The 27,670-nt window shown below is 39.7% G+C and overlaps 1 protein-coding gene across 1 annotated transcript in view; it reads right to left on the bottom strand.

Annotated features, from left to right (window-relative positions):
• Positions 1-4,262: 4,262 nt before the first annotated feature.
• The window catches only part of MET (MET proto-oncogene, receptor tyrosine kinase), an 89,753-nt gene continuing 66,345 nt past the window's right edge, over positions 4,263-27,670 (bottom strand). Inside the window, exons 12-21 of the mRNA XM_077178967.1 lie at positions 22,729-22,875; positions 20,576-20,732; positions 19,629-19,769; positions 17,023-17,253; positions 14,552-14,632; positions 13,746-13,927; positions 12,015-12,124; positions 9,517-9,682; positions 8,487-8,623; positions 4,263-8,353 (exon numbers count right to left, since the gene is read on the bottom strand). Of these exons, the coding sequence (XP_077035082.1) occupies positions 8,143-8,353; positions 8,487-8,623; positions 9,517-9,682; positions 12,015-12,124; positions 13,746-13,927; positions 14,552-14,632; positions 17,023-17,253; positions 19,629-19,769; positions 20,576-20,732; positions 22,729-22,875 (1,563 nt within the window). The 3' untranslated portion in view covers positions 4,263-8,142. The remainder of the gene's footprint in view (positions 8,354-8,486; positions 8,624-9,516; positions 9,683-12,014; positions 12,125-13,745; positions 13,928-14,551; positions 14,633-17,022; positions 17,254-19,628; positions 19,770-20,575; positions 20,733-22,728; positions 22,876-27,670) is intronic.

The raw sequence follows: 27,670 nt of genomic DNA, 5'->3' as shown, positions 1-27,670 counted from the left end.
TTTACCTTTTGTTGTCTGCCTTTTGTTTACCTGCATTTCATACAACAGGTCAGGTGTATGAAATGTTTGTATGAAACAAACTCACCTTTCCATAAGGTGAGTTTGTTTTCATCACTTCAGTGACATAATTCATGGGAATTGCATGGGCCTGACAATTCTTTACCCTCTTCCCATCTGATTCAGAGCTACTGTTTGAAAATTCTGACAATAGCTGCAACATATTGGTGCTCAAAGCCATATGGAGGACACGGCAGTGCTGGAGCATTTTTACAGTTATTGAGCTGTTGACCTTTGAGGGAAATGTTTCAATGCTGTTGCAGTTCTTGTAAACAGGTGGCAGATAGATCACATAGGCATGGCTAGTGATTTAATAGACCAGGTAATTTCAATAGGTACATTTCCAGTAACTGACAATGAATGAAGAAGCTATTAATTTAATTACATTTCTCTACAAAATGCAAAAATCACATGGTCAAAGTGTTTTTAACTTCTGATGGCGGTTGTCATTCCTGTAGCAGTCTCCTCTTCTAAGGTTTGCTTAAAGAAACTGATAACATGCAATTGGACTTGGATGTGACTGACTCCTTGTTATGTTCCACTTGCTGACGAGGGTGTATGTATTGTCACATCTTCCCACATGTTTGCCATCAATTCCCCACCATGAACTCCAACAGCCTGCAGCCCCACTGTCTTTCTTATACTCCCTTTATTTTATATTGAGCCACACAAGATAGAGAATATACCACTGTTGTCTGGAGGGCTTTTTTTTCCCTTCCTAATTAAATTTCAAGCTCTATTTTTAGCATTTGCATTCAGTTTTGTCACACTTGCAAAGCATGCCAACTGCCCCAGTGAGCTGCAGCCTCCTGGCAGCTGAGGTATCCATGTTTGGTCATGCACCCTTAAGTTTTTGGCAATAACATTTTTCACATCCTAAAGGAGGATATTCAACTGTCATTTGTGCCAGAGAGGGTCTCACTGTGTGCTTGATAATTAGAACCTGGCAAGTGTTAATGCATGGTGTTTGTAGGAATGCCTGGAGCCTCAGAGGCCCGAGCAAGGATGAATTCCCTGTTAAATTGTAGTGCATGTAAGAAAGGGATGAACCTCCAAACAGCACCAGGCTGCACCAAAGTACTTCCTGCTGAAACAGAAAAGCACATGCAAACCAGTGGGTCCCCCTGGGCTGAACATGGCAAGGATTTACCTTCTGCTGAGGGTCTCTCCCAGGCATTGTGTGTAGTGAGGAGGCTGCTGGCTTTTGAAAAAAAAGCACCAAAATTAATAGTAACAGCAGCCAGAGAAGCAGATTCTCTTACAAAACAGAAATCTTTTCTCTTCTGTCCCCCCAAGAGGTCATGGAGTGGCTACAAGTGCTTAGCCTTAATCAGAAAGATTCTTTTGGTATCCTCACTGGAAAAATGCTCCTGTAGTGTTAGCAGGTGGATGGGGATTGCAAAAGGAAAATTCAGGTTTAGTGTCAGAGAACAGTTCTGGAGTGAGAGACTGATTTCCACTGGGCTGGTGTCTGTTGAGTCAATAAAGTTGTTCTGAGTTCTCCCTGCTGTCTGTGAGATCACAATTTCTTGTAAATGTTTTTACTAATCAGTTTGGCACAATCCTAAGATTTCCTGTGTCTTTCTTTCATGCTCGGAATACTCAGTTCATGACCTGCTTGTTAAAAAGAATGGAAATTGGAATTTTCAGGAATAGATGTTTTGCTTAGTGAGTAAAAAACCTATTATGATTTCTATTTCATTTATCTACTATGACCTTTTCTTCTGATATAATATTATGGCTGAATTCCAGAAATCAAATTTCTGAAGGGGGAGTTTCATCTTTAGGTATAAAATTATTTTGAGGCCCTTTTACAGTTTCTCACATGTACTGTTTATGCCACTGCAACCTCATAATTTATTTACATAAGGCATGTAGGTCTCTTCTTCATGACTGATTTTAACACCAGAGACAGAAAATTAGCAATATGCTAAGCCTTAGCAACCCAGTGGTACTGTGTACCATTTTCCTTTGTTTTGGAAACCTTTAATATTGGTGGATGTATTAAAAATCTTCCTTAATAGAGGCAAGTTACTCTCAATGGAATAAAAGTCTTCCTAAATAGAGGCAAATGATTCTCAACGGTTAAATTAATAGCGCACTCAAAAAGTTGGTGTAAAATCAACAGGAAAATTTCTGTGGGGTGAGGATATCCCTGCCTATTTTTCAGTCTCTTGGCTTTTGTGTAGGGTATCTGTTATGCAATGTTTTGGCCATGGGCCCCATCCACTGTTGATATTCCTGTGGTGGGAAGCCTGCCAGTGTTAAGTCAGCTGCAGATCTGCTGCACTGTGTACCTGGTATAATCAAAATTACTAGGATGAAAAACTGAGCATGGGAAGCTTGTGATTCTGTTGACCCTTTCATAAATGCAATATATAGCATCCCTGAGAAATCATGAGAAGTAATCAGAGGAATGTGTTACAAATCTGGTATTTAAGTTCAGACCATCATTTGACTGTGTGTTACGCTGGTTTAGATTGGAGACCCTGGTATTAACAGCAGACTGTTATAAAACCTCAGAGATTCTGAGGTTTTAAACCAGGGAAATCCTGAACACTTATTGGAAAGTAAATTAAATGTAAATAATTAGAATAAAAATAGTTCAGTCTTGTGACATAGCAGAATGTTTTCATTCTTAGCTACTATTTTCAATGCATTTTTCACAGAATAAAAGAATATTTAGGGTTAGAAGGGACCTCTTGAGATCATCAAGTCTGAACTTTTCCCTGAAATATACTTGGAGGTAAAACTGTGTATATATATTTTTTGTTAAGAAGTAAATGTGTCTGGAAAAAATGTGTTTTGATGTTGGGTTTTTCTGATATTTTGAATTGACAAGGACATACAAATACTGTTTTTCATCAGTTGAAATCACAGAATTAACTAGGTTGGAGATCTTTCAGATCATCAAGTCTAACCTATGACCTAACACCACTTTGTCGACTAGGCCATGGCACTGAGTGCCTCATGCAGTCTTTTCTAAAACACCTCCAGGGACAGTGACTCCAACACCTCCCTGGGCAGCCCACTCCAATGCCCAATCACTCTCTGTGAAGACCTTCTTCCAACCTAAACCTCCCCTGGCCCAGCTTAAGACTGTGTCCTCTTGTCCTGTCTCTGGTTCCCTGGGAGAAGAGGCCAACCCCCACCTGGCTCAGCCTGCTTTCAGGTGGTTGTAGAGTGATAAGGTCTCCCCTGAGCCTCCTCTTCTCCAGGCTAAACAACCCCAGCTCCCTCAGCTGCCCCTCACAGGACTTGTGTTCCAGACCCTTTACCAGCCTTGTTGCCTTTCTCTGGACACATTTCAACATCTCAGCATCCTTCCTAAACTTCCAGAGCTGGACACAGCACTCGAGGTGTGGCCTCACCAGTGCTGAGTGCAGGAAAGGAGTCACCACCCTGGTCCTGCTGGCCACACTATTGCTGATCCAGGCCAGGATGCCATTGTCCTTCTTGGCCACCTGGGCACACACTGGCTCATGTTCAGCCTGCTGTCCATGAGATGATGTGCATTGAAATAGTCTTGAGTGAGTTAAGTACAAAATGTTCCCCTGAGATAAAACACTGGAGAAATAAGTGTGAAGGATCTGACTTAGAGAGGCACAGGACGGTGTGTATTGCAGTGTTTGTGGGATACCCACTTAAAATATACTTCATGAAAGAGAACTTGTGAATTCAGTGGGAGACATCTCATTTGACTGGGAGGAAATGTGTGGGGCAGGCTCCTCTTGCTCCAGAAGAACCAAGAGCCCCATGGATTTTTCTCACAGATACAAAACACCTCACAGACATGAAACACGGGATGGATGACCCTGAGGGACACAGATTCAGGTAATTGAAATTTCTTGTGGATTGTGACTGATCAAGGACTTGGATACCAAACGCGAGTGCTGGCATCCTTGTTGGGTCATGCAGGTACTCCTTGTGATAGCAAAATTTCAGGCTTCAAATGCCACCTCAACTCAAGAATTGTAAGGCTCTGCATGGGTGGAGCCTGTGCTTAGGCAAGAGGCTTCCTATTCAAACAAACTATGCTATAGTTGTTGACAACAAATATTTGGTATCTTTCTCTGACGCAGGTATGACTAGGAGGCTGATTAACTCTGTGTTTGATTTATTGCTGCACTCTCTATTTTTAGATTTCAGAGTTTTTTTTCCCCTCTCTTCCCATGGTAATCAGAAGAAGCATATGGACTTGTCAGTTAAACTTGTCAGTTTAACAGTTTTTATTACAATATTACAATTATTACAATAATTCATTTTAATAACATGTTTATTCGGTCATGACAACAACTATAAACATAAGTACCATTCAGCTCTTTGCTGATATATGAACTTACTAACATCAAATCTTACCAGAATCACATATTCTTACAAGTGTCCCAGACACAACATTAACTTTATTAAGCAAAAGTTCATAAATAGTAAAAATGTCCTCTGTTTCACATTGCAGCGTTCCTTAAGCATGTACGTACAAGTTTGGAGTAACTTCTCCAAATCTTTGTGTCATAAACTTCCTTAGCTGTTTTAACAACCATAGAGATGATTTCTTTTTGCCTGCAGCAAAGCCTTTTGTCCTTGAGCAATCTACAATTAGTATCACTCTCAGCAGACATGAAAGTTCATTTCTGAAATGAAAGTGGTGATGAAACACAATACAATATTATCTGCTCATAGCTTGCCTACACACTCTGTCCTCATTATAAATCTTTCAGTTATTACACAGTCTCCTAAGAACAATATATCTCCCTAATATCAGTTCTTTATCTGCATTACCTCTCTTTGAAGATCTTAAAATGGTTGGCCTGCAGCAATGCAGATATTATACTTAGGGTGGAGTGTGTTTACAGTCAGTTATTTTCCTTTTTAATATTTACACAGTATTTCTTAAGGTTGCTACAGTTTATGAATCATGTACATTGACACACTGACATACGTTTTCTGAAATGTTCACAGTGCAGTATTTTGTGGCCTAACCAAACTTTGTAAATGTCATTAAAAATAAACTTTTTTTTTTTAATATAAAAATAGAATACTTTATGTGTTTACACCAGCAAACCCAGTTCTATTCTATTCTAAACAAACTATACAGTAGTATGCACAGAATTCCACAGGAACAGAAATGACATGTGATGTTTGCCCTAAAGTTATAGTACTCTTCCCTAATGAATAGAAGTTTTATTTACTATCTCTTTTCAAAATTGTTTCTCTGGTCATAACTTAGCATCAAAAGTAGATAATTCACTGGGTTGTGTGATCCAAGAAGAGAGTAAAGAGGGCCTGAAGCCATTTCTTCTTTTGATCAGTCTTCTCTGCTTTTCAGGGTTGGTATGAAGAAGTTACTGATATGCCTGCAATGGTGGGGTCTTTTTAGGTCAGGGCAGACTGCAACACCTCTGCTCATTGCTCGCCTTTGCTAGTAGCTCTACCCAAGGGGAGGTGGCAGAGCTTCAGCTGCTCAGCAAGTGACTCACCAGACAGCAGCCTTCAAGTTTTAGTTCCCAGAGTGATTCACTGTTTATTGAAAGAAATGGAGGCTTTTCATTTTTCAGCAGGAGATCTGTTGCTGTAGACTGTTTGACTCAAATAAATGATTGAATGTTGGAATAATGTTAACACTAGGAATGCTTTAAGCTAGATGATTTTCCCTTTGTTTTTTGTACCGTCTGACTATACCAGAGAACTGGTAAGACATAGAATCAGAGAATCATAGAATGGCCTAAGTTGGAAGGGACCTTGAAGATTATATATATAGTTCCAGCCCCTCTGCTGTGGGTGTATTGATTAATGTTGAAAATTCCAGGGATGGGGCATCCACAACTTCCCTGGACAACCTGTTCCAGTGTGTCACCACCTTCACAGTAAAGAATTTTTTCCCAATATCTAATTTAAACCTACTGTCTTTCAGTTTAAACTCATTCCCCTTTGTTTTGTCACTACATGCCTTTGTAAATAGTCTTTGTTCCATCTTTCCTGCAGGCTCCCTTCAGGTACTGGAAGGCTGCAATTAGGTCATGCCAAAGCCTTCTCTCTTCCAGGCTAAACAATTCCAATTCTCCCAGCCTTTCCCCACTGGAGAGGTGCTCCAACTCCCTAATCATCATGGTTGATGATTGATATCCTTTCTGGGATGGGCCCCAGAGCTGGATGCAGCACTCCAGGTGGGTCTCACCAGACTGGAGAAGGGGCAGAATCCCCTCCCTTGATGTGCTGGCCACGCTGCTCTTGATGCAGCCCAGGATGTAATTGGCTTTCTGGGCTGGGAGGGCACTTTGCCTGCTCAGTGCAGCCTCTCATGCACCCCAAGTCCTTCTTGGCAAGGCTGCTCTGCATCTGTTCCTCCCCCAGCCTGTGGTGATACAGGGGTTGCCCTGACCCAGCTGCAGCACCTTACCCTTGGTCCTGTTAAAACTCATGACATTCTCACCAGCTCTCTTCTTGAGCTTGTCCAGGTCCCTCTGGATGGCATCCCATCCTTCAGGTGTGTCAACTGCACCTCTCAGCTTGGTGTCATCTGAAAATGTGCCAAGTGTGCATTCGTGCCCTTTGTCTGTGTCATTAAGAAGAGATTAAATAACACTGGTCCCAGTGCTGACCCCTGAGGGACACCACTTGTCACTGATGGCCATTGGGACTCTGAGCCATTGACCTCTATCCTCTGGATGTGACTGTCCAAACAACTTCTTATCCATCCAACAGTCCACCCATCAAATCCATCTCTATCCAGTTCAGAGAGGAGGTTGTAGGGGGCTGTGACAAAAACCTTAGAGAAGCCCAGGTAGATGACATCTGTACACCTCCCCTTGTCCACTGGTGTAGTCACTCCATCATAGAAGGCCACTAGGCTGGTCAGGGAGGACCTGCCCTTGGAGAAGCTGTGCTGGTGTCTTGAATCCTGGTGAAGGACTGCTCTGTCCATCATGTGCCTTCTAGGAGGATCTGTTCCATGACCTTCCCAAGCACAGAGGTGAGGCTGACAGGTTGGTAGTTCCCAGGGTTGTTCTTTGTTCTCTTCTAAAAGATAGGTACACTGGTCCCTTTTTCCAGTCACTGGGGACTTTCCCTGACTGCCAAGACTCTTTGAATATCATGGAGAGCAGCTTGGTGAGGGCCAATTCCTTCGGAACTCTGGGATACATTTCATCAGGTCCCATAGACTTGTGCACATCCAGGTTCCCTGGGTGGTCATGAGCCAGGTCTTCACTTACAGTGGGAGGGGCTTTGTTCTCCCAGTCCTCATCCTGTTGTCCATCCTTTCAAGAGGTGTGGGAAGAAATGTTGCCATTGAAGACTGAGGAAAGTCTGAGGACTGAGGGAAGTCTGAGGACTCAGGCTTCTCCTCATCCACCAGCACTGTTTAACAGAGAGGGAACACCTTTGGCCTTACTTTTCTGATTAACATACCTGTAGAAGCCCTTTCTGTTATTCTTTGCATCCCTTGCCAGGTTCAGTTCCAGTTTTGTCTTGGTCTTCCTCACCCAGTTCTTACTCAGTCATACTTTTCTATACTTATTTTACTGCACACCATTTCTTGATTTTGATTTCTGTTAAGACACCACGAGGCTGGCTATCTTGGCTTCCTAGGTTCTTAGAAACCTTGTTGATGTAGTTCAAAAATCCAAAGTTTTCCCCATGTGGGATGAAAATACATTTTAAACTCCTGTAATTCTCAACGCATTTCTTGGCCTTTTGTGTGAAAACCATTCTGTTCGTTATCCTAAAGTACATGCACAGAAACAGTCCTTCCAGCCATACTGATTGATATTCTACTTCCATGGCATTTGTTCTTGGGTCTGAGCACACATTAATGACAGTTTGTGGGAACTAACTCTGGAGGGTAGCACACCACATTTCTTTTCATGGCATTCTCCAAATACTTGGAAATTACTGTGATGGTTTATGGAATCCTGTATCCTTAAACGGTATGATATTGTGTCCTTGTACTAGTGCAACTTGGGCAACAACATAAACATGTGCAACAGTGTTCTCACAAAGACTGGGCAGTAAAAACTAGTGGACAAAATGTTTTGCTTTTTGTTCATACAACGAAGAATGGATTTTCCTTAATTTCAGACATACCCGTCATGTGTCAACATCCACGTCTGTGTTGTCTTGTGATGATAGAAGAGAAGGATAGGGAGCAATGGACTTGACATTGACATAAGTAGCATTGACATGAACATAGTGTTCCCCAATAAAAGTGGAGAAGATTGTTGATATTTTTGAAACAAGTTCAGAAAATGCTGGACGCATCTCAGGTTTCGGATGCCAGCACTTCAGCATGACTTCATACCTGCCATTCAAATAGAAGAAGTGTTCAATTATGAAATCACATAAAAAGAAAAAAACCAACTCTCTCTTTCCTCAATTACTATAGCAGAAGAATCAGCAGCATTTGCAGAAGCCATTGCAAACTGTTTACTTACAGTGGATCAGGGCAGTATTCAGGTTGCAGCAGCCTTCTTCCTTGTAGTAAGTAAACAGTTATATCAAAAGAATTTACATCAGGATAAGGTGGTGCCCCTCGTGTCATAAGTTCCCATAACAATACACCAAAGGACCACTAAGAAAACAAAGAAATAAATAAAAAGTTAAAGGGTTGGAAGGCTTTACATTCCTGTTTTAGAAGATGGTTTGACAGATTTAAGCATTCAACTGCATGGATTTTCCCTTTGAAAAGTTGTTTTACTGCACTCAGCTTTCTTTTAAGTGGGCTAATAAATGCTGTAGGGACTTGAGGAGCCACATAAATAAGAGCCAGAGAACCTCAACTAAGTAAATGAAAGAAAATAAAAGCCTATAGGCCTGCTACTTTGCTGGTATAAATTGGCAGACTTCTTTTGAGGTTAATGGAGCTCTGCCAGTTTACATGAACTGATGATCTGACGAACTTCGTGTAAATACGTTCTGAAGACAATATACATGGTGAAAATTCTATGCATCACAGGTCAATCTGAATCTGGATTGAACAGAGAGCTAAACCACAAAGCAATCCAGCCAATGACTTCATTGTAACAATTTTTTCTTTGTACGTGGCCAGGTAATACTAGAGATTGCTGTAGGCAGCCAGTAAATATTTATAAAGCAAATGAAGTATTTTGGAGAACTATTAACTTTTACGAGTCTCCAAGTTAACCTGTTCTGTCAAGCTTTCCAGAGCCCCTCCTATAGCAGAGTTCTTGGCTTCTTGGAATGTTCTTAGTTTCCCTTGGAACAGGGTTTAACTCCTAATTCTTTCCTGAGCAGTAACATATAATCAGGTCAACAACTTCTTGCTTAGTGATTGGGACAAATACACTTTCTGGATGTAGAAAGACTCTTTTGTTCTTATGTGAACAAAAGCTAGATTCAAATATCAGTTTTCATTTGGAGCTGTTCCATTAATTAAATACTAGAAAGATGCCTCAGGCAATATATAAGAAATAAATAGGTGATACAAATATGTTTCTACATTACCACATCTGACTTTGTTGTGAACTTCTGAGTTTGTAAACTTTCTAAAGCCATCCATTTCACTGGCAGTTTAGCTCCTGTTTTATTGTGCACACTGTAGTATTCTTTATCATAGACATCTCTAGCAAGACCAAAATCAGCAACCTTGACAGTGAATTTTTCATCCAACCTAGAGAAATGACAAGAGATATTATTTGCAACTGAGTGGGCAAGACTTAACCTTGTTGGTGGATTATAATGACTGACTTGCATTTCTGAGACTGTGACTTTGGATGGCAGTACTTTATTTGGCATCTATGAACTAATGCAACACTGAAACAAAAGTGCAGCAAAGTATATTTGACACCCATTTAACACAGTGAATGAACTCAGGAAATTACTGATATTGTTTTGATAATACAATTCGAATTACAGCTATTTTAAAACAATTGCTATGTATAAAAAGATTTTTGCTAATAGCCTATACATCCTGATTGAGTTCTACATCATTTCTTCCACAGCTGTTTTTTCTTCTGTATCCCTAAAACCTGCTCATTTTTATTTCCAAGTTAATGCATCACCTTTTCTACTTACTCTCAGTTTTGTTAAGGAGGGGTCCATCATTATCTCAGTGACTGGTATATATTATTTATGTAATAATGTAGTCCTGTAACTAAGGATGAGTTTGGTGTGTATTCTGGGGGAAAATTATGGTGTAACAAAAGTTCTGTTGGGGTTACGGCTCTGCCATACCAGAAGACCTCCTTAGCTTGGCTTCTCCTAAGCCTGGTATTTGTCCTGATAAATGGTATCATTGCTACAAACAGAGTGTGGGTCTGGGCATTTTCAGGCCTGTCCTTCTTTACATGTGCTGACCTAGTCACAGCAAGCACTTCCTTTTGGGCTTCTTTACAGCATCACACAGTCACAGAATGGGTGTGGTTGGAAGGGCCCCTGAGGATCATTTAGTTCACCACTATCTCCCCTGCTCAAAGCAGGGTCTGCTTCTACAGGTTGCTCAGAACCATGACCAGGTGGTTTTGAATATTTACAAGGATAAGGACTCCACTACCTCTCTGGCAACCTGGGCCAGTGTTCGGTCATCCGTACAATAAAAGCGTTACTATGTTTAAATGCAATTTTCTCTAATTCACTTTGTGCCCACTGCCTCTTGGCCTGTCCTTGTGCACCACTTAGAAGAACCTGGTTTCCTCTTCTTTAATCCACCATATCAGTTATACATATGGATAAGATCCTCTTGAACCTTCTCTAGGCTAAATGATCCTGTCTCTCTCAGTGTCTGCACATGACATTTCCCTGTCTTGAATTTATGAGGTTTCTGTCTGGACAACTCTGGTCTGTTGAAGTCAGTACACGGGACTTGTAAATCTGCTGTATTTATTGATGCTGTAACTTAATCTGATGAAGGCCCATTGCAGCAGGGCCTGTACTGAGTGTTGGATTGCACATGGCCACTGGGGAAAGTGAGTCTTGTGGCTGCAGCTCTCCAGGCTCTGAAGTGCTGATCCCTATAGAAGTACATTCAGTGGTCATGTGAGACACCCTGAGAGCTGTTCCTTCCTCACCCAAGGAAGAGACAGTAGGCCAAAGGGAATGTCCTGTTGCCACCATTTGGACTTTGATTAGATGAACTTGGTCTTTTGTTCAGTAACCCAATGCATTTCTTCTTAGGAAATATGAAAAGCTTGTGGCTTTTTTCATCCCTTAAAAAGACCAATACCTGTATCAAAATGTTCTTTTTCAGAGACTGTTCAGCTGCACAGGTGTGCACCCTTGAAAAAAGAGTAAAACATCTGATGTCACAGGTTAATGACCTTTTTGCAGCCAGAGTTCCAGTTTATGATGTGCTAAAAATAAACTTTAAGGCTGTGCCTCATTAATTCACAACATCAGTGATAAATCAGCATAATCATATTGGTAAAGCCTGTATCAGTTTTTCTTTGTGGAACAGAACTGTCTGGCTTCCCAGACACTACTAAGATTCTTTGAATAATAATTTGTGTGCCTGTTTGAGCCAAAGTAAGCTCATACTCATGTAATGAAAGACTATTGTCAAGAGGTCTCACTGGTTTTTCTTTGTGTTCCTGTTTTTCTCACCAAGTTCCCCTGTGTTCCTCTCCCTCCTGGTTAGGTGTGGCAGCAGAGACATGCTGCTTCTGAAGAGGCTGGGTGGAAGAACAGCAAGTTGAGGCAACAGCAGTTTAACTTCCCTTAGGAGATGCCTTTTAAACTCTAACCAATGATTTTGAGAGGCTACGCTTTCACCTCAGCTTTCTTATTTCTCACACTCAAAAAAAGCTTATGTGTTAGAAATGAGCCCTTAGCAAGATGAGTAGCTCATCAGTATGCAAGACAAACATCAGTATAATTGCAGAGCAATGAAAAAACCACCATCTTTTTACTAAAAAATAGCAGAATCCTGGAAACTTCAGTTTATCTCATCTCACTGTTTTACACAGAAGAGTGTGGTAATGTGGCTGAAAGTAGATGTTTGTACTTACATACAGTTTCTTGCTGCCAAATCTCTATGGACAAACTTTTTGCTTGCAAGGTATTTCATTCCTTTTGCAACCTGAAGGCCAAATCCAATTAAATCTTTTACTGTTGGATTCTGTAAAATACAAACATTTATGATAAAATGAATGTAGAAGCTTAAGGATTGGACTGCTTTATGCTGTGACTCTTCAGGTTTTATACAGCTCTCCTGCCACCAGAATGATCAAGAAAGGTTGGTGCTTGTAGTGAAACTGGTTTAAGTTTAGTTCAGCTTCTTACCCCTAGTGAGAAAACACACTATAAGAAAAAAAAAGAGCTGACAGTCTCCAGAAGAGTAGAGTTTGCAGCATAAGCAGCATAACCTGACCTGAGAAGTGGAACAGTATGCTGAAACTGCAGCATCACAGATGATACAAAAAATTCACATATCTGGACTTAAGGATGATAGCATGTAACACAGTAGAAGGCACTAACTGTGAACTCAGAGCTCATTTGCTGGAGATGACCAAGAGAAGAGAAAGTCCTATTTGGCACAAAATAGGTGCAGCAGTATGATTTCATGAAAAAGGCAGATGAGACCTTAACAGTTACCAGAGGAAGATTTTTGGCAAGGATTGTTAACTCTTTCTTCTTGCCTATATGGTGAGATGATACTCAAAATGTTAAATATCAAAATAAGTACAGACATAAACCTGTAAATCTTTTATGGCAATCATGTGACTTGTAATATTAAGGATCCTACAGATTTTTGTGGTTTTGACATTGCTCCTCATAATTTTCTTCTGTGCAACAATCTGATTCAACTGTGATCACTATTCTATTTATTTCAGGAAGGACCATGGCACTATTTAGAGACAAGGGTCCTGGTGCTTGTAGAAGGAAAGAAGCTCAAGTCAAGGCAGGTCCCAGCCTCAGAAAGCTTAATTCCTCCAGAATTTGCTGAAATGAATTTTTTTTAAATTGTACTGGCTATTGCTGATTGCCGTAAAAGAAAGGACAAAATCCTATTGGCTCAGAACTCACTTTATATTGTTTTAACACTGTGAAATAGGTGAAATACTACAGTGCAAAGTGGGCTTACACTGCCTGAGGTAATATCTGTGGTCTTCTACTTGAGAGAAAGCAATGTGGCACATTTGAGGAATCTACAGTCTTTCAATGGAAATGGGGAAGATTGCTGATAAAAGAGTATGCACAGTTTGTATAACTCCTGTTTGTATAGCTTGTATGGGAAAGATTGCTGATAAAAGAGTATACATAGTTTGTATAGCTCCTGTTTTTCTTTCTTAAGATAAGAAGAAAAAATATTGATAAGGAATATACTGTGACACTAGCTGGACATGGAGTTCCCTTACCTGGGAGTTGGAAAAGCAGATGCTGATGACTGGCACTGCTGTTCTAAAGTTAACAGAGATGTGCCAGTTTAACCAGAAGATGATTGGGTCTCTGGACGTAGATCTCATAAACACATTTGTTTATAAAGAGGCTTATGGATGGGAAATGAGAAATACTTATTGCTGATAATTTCTGGGAAACATTCTAGAGAGGAATTTGAGGGGGAGGAGAAGGAGTGGCAGTGCTGTGGCTGGGCTCGATGCCAGACTAAGCAAGTGCTAAAGGTTAAGGTGTAGGAACAGCAGTAAGTTGCAGACGTAATGTAATTATGAGGGCCTGTAAGTGTTGGAGCAGGGTGTGGCCAGACTTGCATTACCCTCCATAACTCACCAGGTACTTACATGAGTCTCATTCCTAATGAAGTTTCGAAGATCTCCATGTTTCATGTATGGAAGAACAACTAATGGGGATCCTTCGTTGGGCAAACAGATTCCCAGGAGTGACAGAACATTGGGATGAGTGAAATCTTTCATGATTATTCCTTCTTTCAGAAACTGAGATACTTCTTCCAGGTCTGTAATCCCTGAGAAATCCAGCCATAAAATGAGTTAATTAAAAGAAACGGAAAAAAAAATAGCGTTCATTTCTCTACAGCATGTCATTGCACAGCAAAGTGATAATGAGAGACTACAAACATGCTCTCCACCTCCCACATTACAATGAGGTTATGTGCATTGGTTTTCCTACAGTGACCAAATACAGGCTGTTGGTAATTTTAATTTTATTTCTCCATTTCTTATTTTGAATGATTTAAAATTGAATAACAATGCTTGAGTAAAGTTCTTAATAAACGTTATACTATCTTCCTGTTTTTCCAGCAGCTTTGCCCACTCTTCAGCAGTTTAACTTCCAAACCCAAATCTTCAGTACTCAGTAGAATAAAAAAAATTACACTACCTTTCCCTTATTTTCCAGAGTTTTTTTTTTTTTTTTGTAGAGGAAATATATGGACATTTGATTTGATGTAAAAATATATGCCAATGTGCTGTGGTAATTTGGAATAATTGGAATTGCCTCAAAGATAAATCTGATTCAGCTGCAACTAAGAATCTTTGTTTGTGAATGTATACTTCACTGGAATTTATTGGTTCACCCCAGTTATCTTTGGAATTAATAGCAACATCTCACTATTAAACATGTAACTCACTATTCAGTGACTTCACAGCACAATGAATTTTCCTGCTATCGTTATCCAGCAATGTCCCATGGTACACACAGCCAAAATGTCCTGTATAAAAAAATGAGCAATATTAGCTTTAAGAAGTAAAATTAGCTTTCTGGTATTTTCCACTGGGTAGCAATTATACTGTAAGAAAGTGCTCACACTCCATTTCTATCCAATTCCCAACACTTGTAATATACACTTCCTTACTAACATATTAAAATAAATGGAACCGGACCATTACATAAAACCACCATTCATAAAATTACCATTACATAAAACCACCACTACATAAAACCACCATTACATAAAATGAAAACTCTACTTGCAGCATAATTGGTATTTCTTGACCTAAATGGAGAGTATAACTAATGACAAGGCTGGCGCCACAAATATTTTGTGTTCTTGTAATGACTAAGCACACGAAACCCACATCAGCCCATTCCCATCATCTTCTTTGACATTGGTGTCAAAGGAGGACACCTGGGAGGCACAGGGAGCAGTTAGGAGCTGACATGACCACTGGATTGGTGATTCCCAGTGATCTGCAAGCCCATGCTAAGTGGTCCAATGGACTGTACAAACTTGATGCATCTGATGGAAAGGACAGCCACTCTGGGATTACAGTGGCTCAGGTCTTGCTACTCCATGGAAAATGTTGAATATTAAAAGTGATGTGCTGGCTGGGGATGGTTTGGGAGTTGCTCTACTGATCACAGACTGATGACACCACTTGGCAGTTTTTTTCTGTGGCCTAGTTCCAAGTATAAAATATCACTAAAAGATGATGAACAAAATTTGCCTTCTTTCTCATGGTCTGAGCAGTGAAATGAACAGCCAGGGACACAGAAATCCTGTGTTTTCCTGCCAAGCAAATGATGTTGTCTACCAAAACTTACTATGAGAAGTCAGGTTTACCAGTTTGGGAAACAGTGAAGTTTGAGCTCCAGGTTCACACATTAATTTCTCCAAATCAAATTATGTACATGCAGTTGTGGCTTCCTTCACAGATGAACTATTTACTGGAAACTTAAAATACTAATATTTGCAGTTAGAAAGCATAATTTTTTTTCTTAAGTGTGAGCTCTACAGAGAACAAGACTATCTGATTAATTTTACTACGTTCCAGTCATAAGCTATGGTCAGAGCTCAGTTTGCTTTGCTTTTGGCTTGAAGTAAAATTAATCCAAAGTTTGTTTTATAAAAGCAACTAAAATCCCATCAGACCACAGATTGCTTGGAGCCTGGGCACAAATCCTAAAGCTTGGATTGGGTGTGTCTAAAATATTTTGGGGTTTGGCCCATTTCTAGTTAGAAGGGAGAAAATTTAAAACAGTTAATTATCTCAGTGTCATTCCAGATATTTTTCAACATTTAAAAAATGGGAAATTACTTGGAGTTTTCCAAAACAAAAAAGAAAAGAAAAAGGCCCACCCTTGCTTAGGGGGATGATGAAGTGTAATACATAGAAGTGAAACACACTGACTGTTTGTTTGATTTGTGGCTCTTGTCCTGCAGAAGAGGCATTAAGAATATAATTTATAGCCAATTTTTTATCAGTATTCTGATACTCAACAAGAGGCCTCTCATGCATGATCTGTAGAAATACTGAAATACAGTTTGTACTTTGGTTACTAATAGGTACTCAGTCACACAGAGTTTAAAAGTGTCCCAAACAGAAATACTGGCCTTGGCTATGAAAGGTAAAGGGAGCTTGCTTATGAAGATGTAGAGGAATAGGAGTGATGAGAGAAATTTAGAAAAATAGGAGACTTGCTAAATCAGGGACAAAACTAAGGGGAAGTGAATCAGGAGCTACATATTTCTGCAGCTGGCATGAGAGGAATGAGGTGATATGAAGAGCATTTGCTGGGAGGAAACAAGCAGCAAATTCCTCAGAGCTGGTGGAAACTTGAGGAGGGAAAAGGGGTGTGGGCATTTCACCTGGGCCACGGAGTCTTTTACTGTGTGCACTAATGACTGCAGGAGTTCTCCTGTGTCGTGTAGAAATCCTGACAGACAATAGGCTCCAAGGTTGAGGTCACTTGTGTTCCTTCCTCAGCATCCCCTGCCATTTAGGTGTGTGCCTTAGGTTTCACATAATATCCTTTGGCAGATTCACTCCCATACCACAGCCTCATGGCTCAGAAGCCCTGGCTGAGCTTTCTGTAGCCTGGAAAAGGGTGAGAGTGAGGCAGTTGGAGGGGGACCAGCAAGTCCATGAGTTTAAAAGAGCCTCATTAGTTGGCAGACTCCTTCCTTCTGATGGTGTCTTCTCAACTGATCAGATGCACTGACTTCAAAGGAAAGCCCCTTCATTCCCTCCTTGATTCAGTATATGGTACACAATGCTATAAGAGCTGAAAAGCTTGAAAAAAATCTCTGTATGGACCCCTTATTCAGAATGGGTGTGCAAAAAGAGGAGCAGTTTGCAATGTAAGAGTTGCAGTACCCACCTCTTCCTATGACTTCACTGAAGTGCACAATCAGACTGTCAGCACCAATAACCACGTGCTGCACTTCTTTGACCAGGTCAGGATTTAAGGCACTGATGTCTATGTGGACATTGGTCTGGAGAAGTGGACTGGCTAAATCTGAATCTCCACTAGACAGAATCGGGGAGAGGTCAGAGTGAGGATACTGGGCAGGTCTGCACGATCCATTCTGAGACATGCTTGGAAACTGATCTGGAAAATGAACAGAAACTGTTATAATCCTTTCAAACTTCTCCTTGAAAAATGAAGAGTTTTATTGCATTGGTAAGAAAGGTTTGATTTTATCAGTTTGGAAGTGGCTTGGCTTTACGGAAGTTTTGGTCACAAAGGGAAAATGAAAATATGCCTTGGTAATCTGCCAGCCTCCAGGAAAACCATGTCACTAGAAACTTATGCTTATCTCAGCTCTACTTTTAAGAAAGTAAATGGCAAAACTTCCACTTTTCTGAGGGGATGCAATGAAGCCTTGTCACTTGCCAAAGAGAGGTTATAGCATTTCTAGCAATTGGGAGTAACAAGATTAAAACAGAAAAATTACGGCCATATGAGAGGAGGAGGTAGTGAACAATTGAAAACATGAAGCTTTTTATTATTGTCATGCTCTAATTTGGTAGGAAACTTTACACTTCACGAAGGTTTCCAAAGTGCTGGTGAGTAGCTGTATTTATCCAATGGTAAATATTCAACCAGGGAAATGCCTAGAGGTGATTCATTTCCTGTAACTGCTGAAGATATTACAGTTGGTGCTACTCATGAAAATAACATGAGCCATCTGATATAGCAGAAACTAAAATATTTCAGTAAATCCAGGAGTATCTATTTTGAGATTTTATCAACGGCATGTTGTTCAGGTATTTCAAATTGGTTTTGTTTAAAACCTTTTCCCTAGCATTTTGTGTGGCTGAATGAAAGAACTATGTTTAGTTTACATCAATTTGAGTCTGGAATGATTTCAGTGGAGTTGATGAGTTGAATTTAGTTCAGGGTCAAAAACAAAAAAAGGAGAGTAAATTTACTAACAGAAATTATCAGATATCTTATTACGAAAAGTAAAAAAATATTGTACAGATTTTCCTTATTTATTCCTGCATAAAACTTGTGGAATTTTTATAAAGTGCTTTTATCACTCTGGGAGCTGAGAAATACTCTGTTATTTTATCTAGGAGCAAAAATACCACTCTTACAAGTTACAAATGTGTTTATTTGTAACTAAAGGCAAATATCTATTTAATAAACACAGTAAAATAATCTAGCCATGGCCGCAAAATAATAATTACAGCTGCGAAATGTAAACCTGCATGTTTTCTAATGTTTCTTTTATTTCATTCTTTGATAATATTGACATCAACATTGCTACAGGAACACTAGATGAACACACACCCTTCTTGGATGCACTCTCCACTGTGCTTTGCCAGTACACAGTGGCTGCATGACCACTGTGGATTTGCCTTTCACCAAGGAGCTTTGCATAGTTTTGTCTCATGTACTACTTTCCCTTCTAACCAGTAGCATGGGCTTTTCTTGCCCTTTGGAAATTTTTCAATCAAGAAACTTCCTGTACAAGCTGGTGGCAGCAATTAAAGAATAATACGGGAAGCTGGGAGCAGGCCTGTGTCTCAGATAGATCTGTGATTGGGGCTTGCAAAGGTGGAACAAAGATTTGGAGTTATTTCTGTTGAGTTGTATACAGCAGCACCTGAAGTAGTACAAGACTATGTCTATACCAAGACTAACAATTATCTGTGATATCTCACACACCATAATGTGGTAACTCCTAATAGATAAAGGCTCTTTAATGGTAATCACAGAACATGGTCTCCACACATGTTAAAGGAGCTTAGCATGGTGTGATAAGTGTAGCAGAGTGCTCTTCTGAAAAATACCCACTTTAAGGTCACATTATACAGCACAAAAACATATTTGGTGTAGGATTATTCTTCCCTGAGACTGGCATAATGGCAGATGGCATATGGACCTCCATTCAATTTGTCACAGTCTTATATCCTTTTAGCTTAACTTTTGAAGTTAACATTTCTGCATTGTACGATGTCCCATTTTACAGGAGGGGCATTAACAGATGAAAGAATATCAGTTTACAAAACTCCATGTGCCATGTTGGGCCAACAGAACTGCTTTATCATAACTGTAGGAAGTCACTGGGACACACTTAACCTACAGCCACTTGATGTTATCATTAAAATCAACCTTTTCTAAGGGGATTTGTGCATGGTGTGATGGATCTTGTGACAACACAGAATCACTATATACACTAGCTCCTAATAACTTGTGGAGCATACTTATAGAGAGTTTTTACTAATTGTATTTTATTTATTCCTTCAACCTGAGTAAAAGTAAAAATCCTATGCACTTTGATCTTGGGAAGCACCTGAGAAGCTCAGTTAAAATAGCAAGCCTGTGAATACATGAGAGTCCCAAAAATGCAGACACAGACAAATCAGATGAGAAACTGAAATTAGGATACTGATCAAAATAGCTATCATCTGAAGACATATGAAAATCAAGATGTGTAAAATATCCTCCATACTGATTCCTAATTAGAGTCATACCTTCTAGAAAAGTTGATCTGTAGTCTACAGATTCGCTTGAAACCATTTCTGTTGTTGGGCTTACACTCCTTGCACTCACCAGCCTGTCCAGGTGAGGAGTGTGCACTCTGCCATCATAACGAACTAGGTCACTTCCCAGATCTAGAGGGGGAGAAGAAAGCAATATTAGAAAACCCTCATGCTTTCAGTATGCCAATATTGATTTATCTACTTATTTAAATTTAGATTTTCTGCTCTGCTGGGAAGAGGGTTAGGTTCTTGCTGTGGCAGATGTGCAGGACTTGAACTTGATCTATTTTTACAGTGCAAGACTTTCTGGAAAAAAATCTTGCGTTGAAGATTTAGCTCTAACTCTTAGCTATACTGGAAGATCAAAGACTGCTTTGAAGACTCTAGGGCCAGCTTCCTGGTCTGACTGTGATAGTGCATCAGGACAAGAATTGGTTATGCACTAGCTCCCCTCCTCCTCCCACCTTACATAGTGTGGCTGCTCCCACTGGAAGGAAACCCAGACATAGGGGCCAGAGAAGAACAGAAGTCTGACCAAGTTCCTGATTTGGGGTAAAAAAAGACCAGGAGACTGCAGCACTCTGTGTCTTGCACAACTCATGCACAGCCTGGATGAAGCTGAAGTACTTGTGATTCCATGCATCACATTTACTGATCCCCTCTTCCAAAGCTGATTAGGGAAAAGAAGTTACTAAGTTTTCCTAATAGCTCAGAGTTCCTCAGAAATCCTTCTGCTTAAGGCATAATGTGGCCCTTCACCCAGCTCAGGCTCTTGCCAAGCACTGAAATGCAACTAAACATTGGGACTTGATTGTGAAACCTCTGCTGACAGGTTACAACAGGGCAATGCACGGCAGTTAAGCAAAGCACAAAATTATGTCAGTTTTTAAAATCTAAGATAATAATGGAATTATTTGATGGGATTGACTATTATAGACCTTTAATTTGTTTCTTCTTCCTTCTCCAGAAGAAAACCACCAAAAAGATAAAAATTAAGATTGATGTTGAAAGAATTCCAGCAATTAATCCCGTGAAATTCTGATCTTGCCGGATCAGCACTTTTCCAATAACTGTTGACAAAACTTCTTGCTTCCACTGAAATAACAAAGAAAAAATAGTGTAATGATTTCCAAAGACAAGTAAGAACTAGATTATTAGTACTAAAGTATGAGCTGATATGTCTCATATGTATTAAATCTTGATTTTGTGATGCTGTACTGCGATAAGACACTGTGAGTGGAGAAATTGTTATATTGGTGTACATGAAAACAGAGCTACATGTTTATGACTCATTTCTCACCTTCAAGAGCTCTGGTAGTGACACAGCTCTGTATTTGATACACCACACACACAGCATGCACTCACATGCACTCTGGATAACAAGGTTCCACTGTTACCAGATGCTAATTCAAAATGTTAAATTCCTACTTTTACTCATATGCTGCACAGAATGGGCCTATGGCTATATGGGCTGACATGTACATTAAAAAAAACAGCCCAGCTGTCTTTAATGTGTGTCCTTCTGGCACAAATATGCTGTAACATCAAACTCACTCTCTTGTTGACAGCATGCTTGCATTTTAGTTCCCAAGGTCACGTGAGCCTGTCCCTTGCCAGCTTCTAGCTTGCTGACAGTTTAAAGAAACAAAACTAAACAAAAAACCAACCCCAGAAACCATCAACCAAACAAGCACCAAGCAGCTAACAGGGAAAAACTGTTTTAGGTCACAGAGCACTAGCTCAGTCAGTTGGAATGCATTTGGCCATCTTTTCTCTTCCTCCTGTGGAATTCATCCCTCTGGGTACTGTAATGATGGATTTGCCCGTCAAAAGAGCAAATTTTCTTCTTTGCTGGGCAGACTAAAATTTCCGAGTCTCCTTGCCAGTAAACAAGTAGAAACCTTGTTTAACCCCTTTATGTTTTGTTCTTTTCTGTGCATGAAACATGTCACACATATCTGTTTCTTAGAATTTAAGAAAATATCACAGAGTAGAACTAATTGAATGCAATGTTAGTACTGGTCAGATATGTAAAAATACAACATATTAACTGAATGCAACCTGTGCATATGTATTATTATGTGAAACTAGGCACTTAGAAATCTGGGAGACCTACACCAAAGAGAGCTGCATCTGATTTTATAGTTTGCCTGATATATCCAAGAAAATAAATACTTACTTTAAAAAGAAATTGATATTAAAATAAATTACTAGTTACCATATTAATAAGTCAAATTAGTTATTACTATTTACTTAGATTGCAGTAGCACATTGGAATATCATTCAGAGCCCAGGATCCTGTGAGATGAATGTCATAAAGACATTGAAAAAATAGATGTCCCTGCTTCAAAGAACTTACTTAGACTTTGATCCTAACCACACTTACATGATCAGCAAAGTCTCCACTGTTCTCAGTGAATCAGAGTACAGTTTCATAGTTTAAAGGTAATCCCATTCCAATTTCATTTTTTTATATCTTTAAAAAAATACAAATGTATTGAAAGATTTATGTCTTATTCTATAAATCAGTATGTCTACAATTCAAATTTGCAGTAGCACACTGAATGACTCTAATGAGACCACCTTTAAAGCAATGACTCAATCATTTGTCCTAAGTGTCTTCTTATTATAAAAAGAATTGAAATGAAATTATAAAATGCAGAAAAAACAAAAAAATCAGGAAAGATTTGATCCTCTTGACTGCAGCAGAATGTTTTGTTGAAAAAAGGGCCTGTGAGTTCCAAACTAAAACTGCTCCACTATAGCTTCTCATTTTTCCCCACGTTTCCTCTTGTGTTTGGATTGATAACTATAATTTTATTTCTATGCTTAGTTCAGGTCCTACTTTGTGCCTAAGGCTCCATAAAGTCTCTGTACAAACAGGTAATAACAACAATGACAATCATATTTATTTTAAAATAGCTGATATTATTTGAATTTCCATCCCAAACAAACAGGGATAGAGATATCTCTGTAAGCAAAGGCTTAGGCTTAAATTTTATTTAGGCTTAAAGTTTATTGGTTCAATAATGACACTGTGAGTAATAATAAAAATGGCATTAATATTTCATGTGTGGTGCACTTGCCTCACCTCTATATTTAGCTCACTGTTGGATTTCAGGAGATCGCTGGGAACCGTACACAGAATTGATTCTGACTGCAGGAGAAGGTTTTCACAGCTTTTGTTTCCAACTTTTAGCACCTCACCTTTAACAGCTTCTGAATCAATATAATTTCCCTTAGAAAAAAAAAAAATCAATTTCATATTACATAACCATCTCATAAAAGTTAAGTAGTTACAAGCTTGGAAGATATTTTTAATGAAGAATAAATTGTGAAATAAAAGACTAATGAGAATTTACACTGTCCTGTCAATATGCATGTATAGGCTTATTTCATGTAAATGTGACTTTGACGGAGGGGCCAGTGTAGGATGGTAAACTTTACAGATAAAATCTGCTGTCACTCATACAGACTTCTGAAATTTTAAGTGTCTGAGGGATTAATCCTGTTGGTCCTGTTTAGATTTTTGCATAATTTGTTTAAGAAAGAACACATTATATAACGACGTTGTTTACACAAGACTGGCATTATATTATCCACAAGCTAAAGGCATCTCAAACATTTTCTTTTGCAAGTGGTTATGGTAGCAGAAATGAAGCTTTCAAAAAGAAGCAATTAATTAAAATAATACACAAGTCTGTTAAAATCATGTTCCACAGACCAAACAGGAAAAATTCTTGGTAAAGATGAGGCATGAAAAGTACACTTCTTACCCAGAAAACCTGCTCTCACATCCCAGACTTGGGTGAGAAATTATTGCTTCTGCTATTGTGACAGTAGAATCCAAAGGCCAAGTTTAGGATCTTTTGTGCTCAGGAGTGCATCTCTATTTAAGTGCTGCCCTAGCCCACATTCAGCCCAGCTCAAGATGAAAGAAGAAACATATTAAGTGGGATTGAAGGAAAGAAGGGAGAAGGGAGGGACTAATACAGGCTATTTATACGTCTGGATCTGGGAGTTTTCCATGAGAAGGGAGGAAGGCGTCACAGCTGACACCACTGTGAAGCCTGGTATATTGGAAAGAAAACAAGAATCCCATTCTGAGGGGCAAAAAATAATCTTACTTTGGCATATGTTTTAGATCTGCTTCAGAATGAGACTGAACCTTGAGAAAACTGTAATAAATGTATAGGAGAGCCAGCTTATTGTCCTATTTTGATGGCAAAGCCATACCCCAGGTAAATGCTTTTTAATTGCTAGCCATAAAAGTCCATTTTGCACTCTATCTTCTGTCTAGTCGAAGCCATTCTGTTTGGTGTTAAGTAATAAAATATTCCTGGGTTGGGGACCATATGAATGCTTATTGCTTATTCTTTTGGAGACTTGTGGCAGATCGTGAGCCATAGCTTTCCTCTGAATGATGTACCTCAAAAGATTTGAATTTAATTATTCCATCGTCAGGATAAATATATCATCCTGGAGAGTGTGGTTGATTGGTCTCTTCTTCTACACCAAAGCCTAGAATTTTTCCTCCACCAAAACTGATGGAAAAATGGGGAAAAAAATACTGATATTTCCTAAGGTGGTCTTTACCCACTTATAAAGATGGCAGCCTTTATTTACTACTATGAATATTATGTTATCATTAATATATTATAGTTTCAAATATATTCACCATGATATCTAAATATATTAAGAGTTTCAAAATGCTTTCAGCAGTGGTTTTGCTCTTGGAACAACAGAATTTGCCTACAATTTTAGGAAAAGGAGGAAACTGGCTGCTGTAAGAACTGGAAATGATATTTCCTCTTTTCAAATGTGTGTTACCCCCTTCTTGGTGAGCAATCCCCTTGAATGCAAGTGGGAGAAGTTAATCCTCAAGCTGTACTGGGTAGCTGTTGCAATCTAACCTGATAGCACAGCCACCTCACAACTTTTAGAGAGATGGGAATAACTGAGGTAAAAGTCTAAAAGCAGCAGAAGAACAGAAAACTAACTAAGGTGTGGAAATTCTGAGACTGGTGTCAGAAGCATTTTTGAGGCTCCTCAGCAGAGTGAGCAGGTTGACTTGGGAACAATGAGGAATTACTGCAGCTGTAGAGGCGCCTCTTCAGCTTGCTCAAAAATTCCATAGTTTCCATATTGCTGCCTTTTGGACCAGGTTTTTAGAGTCATGATTTCCTATGCCATGTGAAAGAAGATTGACAATAGAGTGACCTAAAGAGGCAAGAAGATTTCCTTACGACTGTCTCATAAAGAAAGTGTTGCACTGGCTTAAGAATAGAGTAGGCAAATTAGTAAGTCTTGTCCTACTCTGAGTTTTAAGACAGAAGTGCCAGAGCACAGCCAAGATCTCAAATGTGCTGTATAGCATCCCAGTTGTTACACATTGAATTTCAACTGTGCTATGTATTTCTCAAGTGGAAGATTTATATTTGTAAATATACTTTCATTTCTGGTGGCCCATGCCTAGCCTCCTCTGGAACAATGCACAGAGTCCCTGCACCATCTTAGTGCACAATCACAACCCCAGAACAGAACAGGCCTCTGGGTTAACTGAAGAAAGATGCTTTTCTTATTTATTTGTTGCTCAGTTTTTTGGTGGATTCTTTTTTTGGGGGTTGGTTTTTTTGGTTTCTTTTGGTTTTTTTTCCCTCAGCTAGGATGCTCTTGGCTGTCAGCCGCCCAGCTTGCAGGTCTGGATCAGTGGCTTTTGGGGAAGGCAGCAAGTGGACTCTGTCCTTTTCAGCAGACTCAGGAGTGAAACACCAGAATTTCTCCTGCCCTGACAGCTTTCCTTGTTGGCAGGAGATCGGAGTCCTTCTGAAGTGGTGTCTTCATGGTGTTGAAGCAGAGAGTTGTCTGTCACGACCCCTCTGACTGGGGCATGGTGGGCACCAAGAGACTTGGAAGAGCCACATACTTGGCATAGGAAGACAGGGATGATGTGGGATGTTGAGAGGCTGGCACTGAAGACAAGGAGGACTGGCATTTGTGGCACACAGTGCCCTGACTGTGTTTTAAATAGAAAACCTAATGTTTTCTTGTGTATAACATTTTCTTACAAAAACATCTTGTGGTCATCAGGGGAAACCAAACAGAACATTTCAATCGGTACCCACTGTCATTTGATGAAAGCCAAATATGTCACACTAGATTAGTTAGATTGAAAAACTTGTGATAAAAGTTCCCTCCTCCCCTCTGAAACTAATTAAGAAAGAGATAAAAGAACTTTGGTTTGGTAGAACAGACTGTTCACTGAAGCAAGCTGCCATTTAATTTCATGCTGAGCTTGCTTAATTACTCCACAAAATATGATCATGAGGCATGTAAAGTTGTGTGTGTGTATTTTTGAATGTGGGTACGGGGCGAGGGGGAAGTGTTGCCAATATGGCTTGTAATGCTCTTTTGGCTCCTGACTATAATTTTTGAAAGTTGTCTCAAGAAGCACCCCACTATAACTAATTCTGTTTAGAGGAAGATGTTAAATTGGTGCCTGTTCATGCAGACCACCTTTCACTAATGCTGTTCTTCAGCTGGTTGTCAGGAAATAACCAGGACATTAGGCTTAGGGAGATATCTGCCTTGGGTGCCATCACTACATGTCAATACTACAAAATTGTGACTTTGGTCACTTGTCACTATGACAATCCTCAGTCAGCCTTTCTTATCTAAATGTTTTTTTCCCAGCAATAAACAGCACCAGAGACTTCTTCAGGGAGAATAAAAGAGTAAGCAAATTAGAGAGTTTAAAAACCAACTAATTTTTGACCCTCAGTGTCTCTGAAGATTATAGAGCAAGTCCTCATGGATGCACTTCCAGGCAGAGGAAGGACAAGAACACAACTGGGAACAGCCAGCACAGGTTTCCCAAGAGTGTATTTTGCCTGCCCAACCTTCTAGGAGTACAGGACTGGCTCTCTAGAAGAAAGCAGAGCATTGGACAAGCAGGCCTTGGTTTTAGCAAGTTTTGCAACACAACCTCTCCTAACAAGGAAAAAAACTTAAGATGGTATGGACTGGATGGATGGTATATAAAATGAGTGAAAAACAGATTGGACAGAGATCAAATCTTTATACGATAGTGGAACCAATACTGCTTAAGATCTTTTGACAGCTTGGACAAAGGGAGAGGATGCACTGTCCTTGAGCTTTCAGATGATATCAAACTTAATAAAATGACTGATATGCTGGACCATAATGTGAAATTAGACAGCAGTATGCCACTTTAGTGATGAAGGCTCAGCACACATTTTAGCAGCAGAGCCAGTAGATTGTTCTTCTCTGGTCAGCACTTGTGGAGCTGAATTGTGAGAATTGTGTCAAGTTTTGAACCCCACGGAAAAAGAGAGGTACTGACAAGCTGGATGAAGTACAGAAGGGGGTCGTTGAGCTAGGAGGGGAGCTCAAGCATAAGATACACCAGGCAAGACAAGTGCAGCTGAGTGTTTTAAAGCTGTAGAATCTCCATTCTTGGAGATTTTCAAAACTCATTTATACAAAGCCATAGGCAGCCTGACCTAATTTTTATTTCAGCCCTGTTTTGAGCAATGGGGTTAGACTATGAAGACCTCCAGAGGTTCCTTCCAATCTACATTATTCTGAAATTTTTTCCAAACTAGTCCTCTTTCCAACTGGTTGATATGCATGACTTGGAAAATACTGGAAAACACTGCTGTCATTGCACAGAGGCACTGAGCCATGCAGCAGCTATATATTCCCAGATCTGTTGACCCGCACATCAGAACTCTTTCTGTTTCTCCATAACTGAGCAAGAGATTTGCTCTGCATTGAGGAAGAAGTGATTGCATGGCTAAGAGCTCAAAGTAGAAAAAAACAATGTAAAAAGTAAAAATCAGACCAATAATTCTTTGGTATTTGCCTAAAACACTTTGCAGAGATGGATTAATATGCAGAGTTTGACTGGAACTCAGCATAGCTGACAGGAATTCTGAAGTAATCCTTCTGATGTCTTGCAGCCCAGAAGTTGGCCCACTGGACCATGTTGGGTTCAAAGACCTTAGGGCTTC

The sequence above is a fragment of the Agelaius phoeniceus genome, chromosome 5, assembly GCF_051311805.1.
Source record: "Agelaius phoeniceus isolate bAgePho1 chromosome 5, bAgePho1.hap1, whole genome shotgun sequence".
Taxonomy (NCBI): Eukaryota; Metazoa; Chordata; class Aves; order Passeriformes; family Icteridae; genus Agelaius; species Agelaius phoeniceus.
The sequence above is the reverse complement of the archived record's forward strand: the minus strand, read 5'-3'. Positions and strand labels throughout refer to the sequence as shown.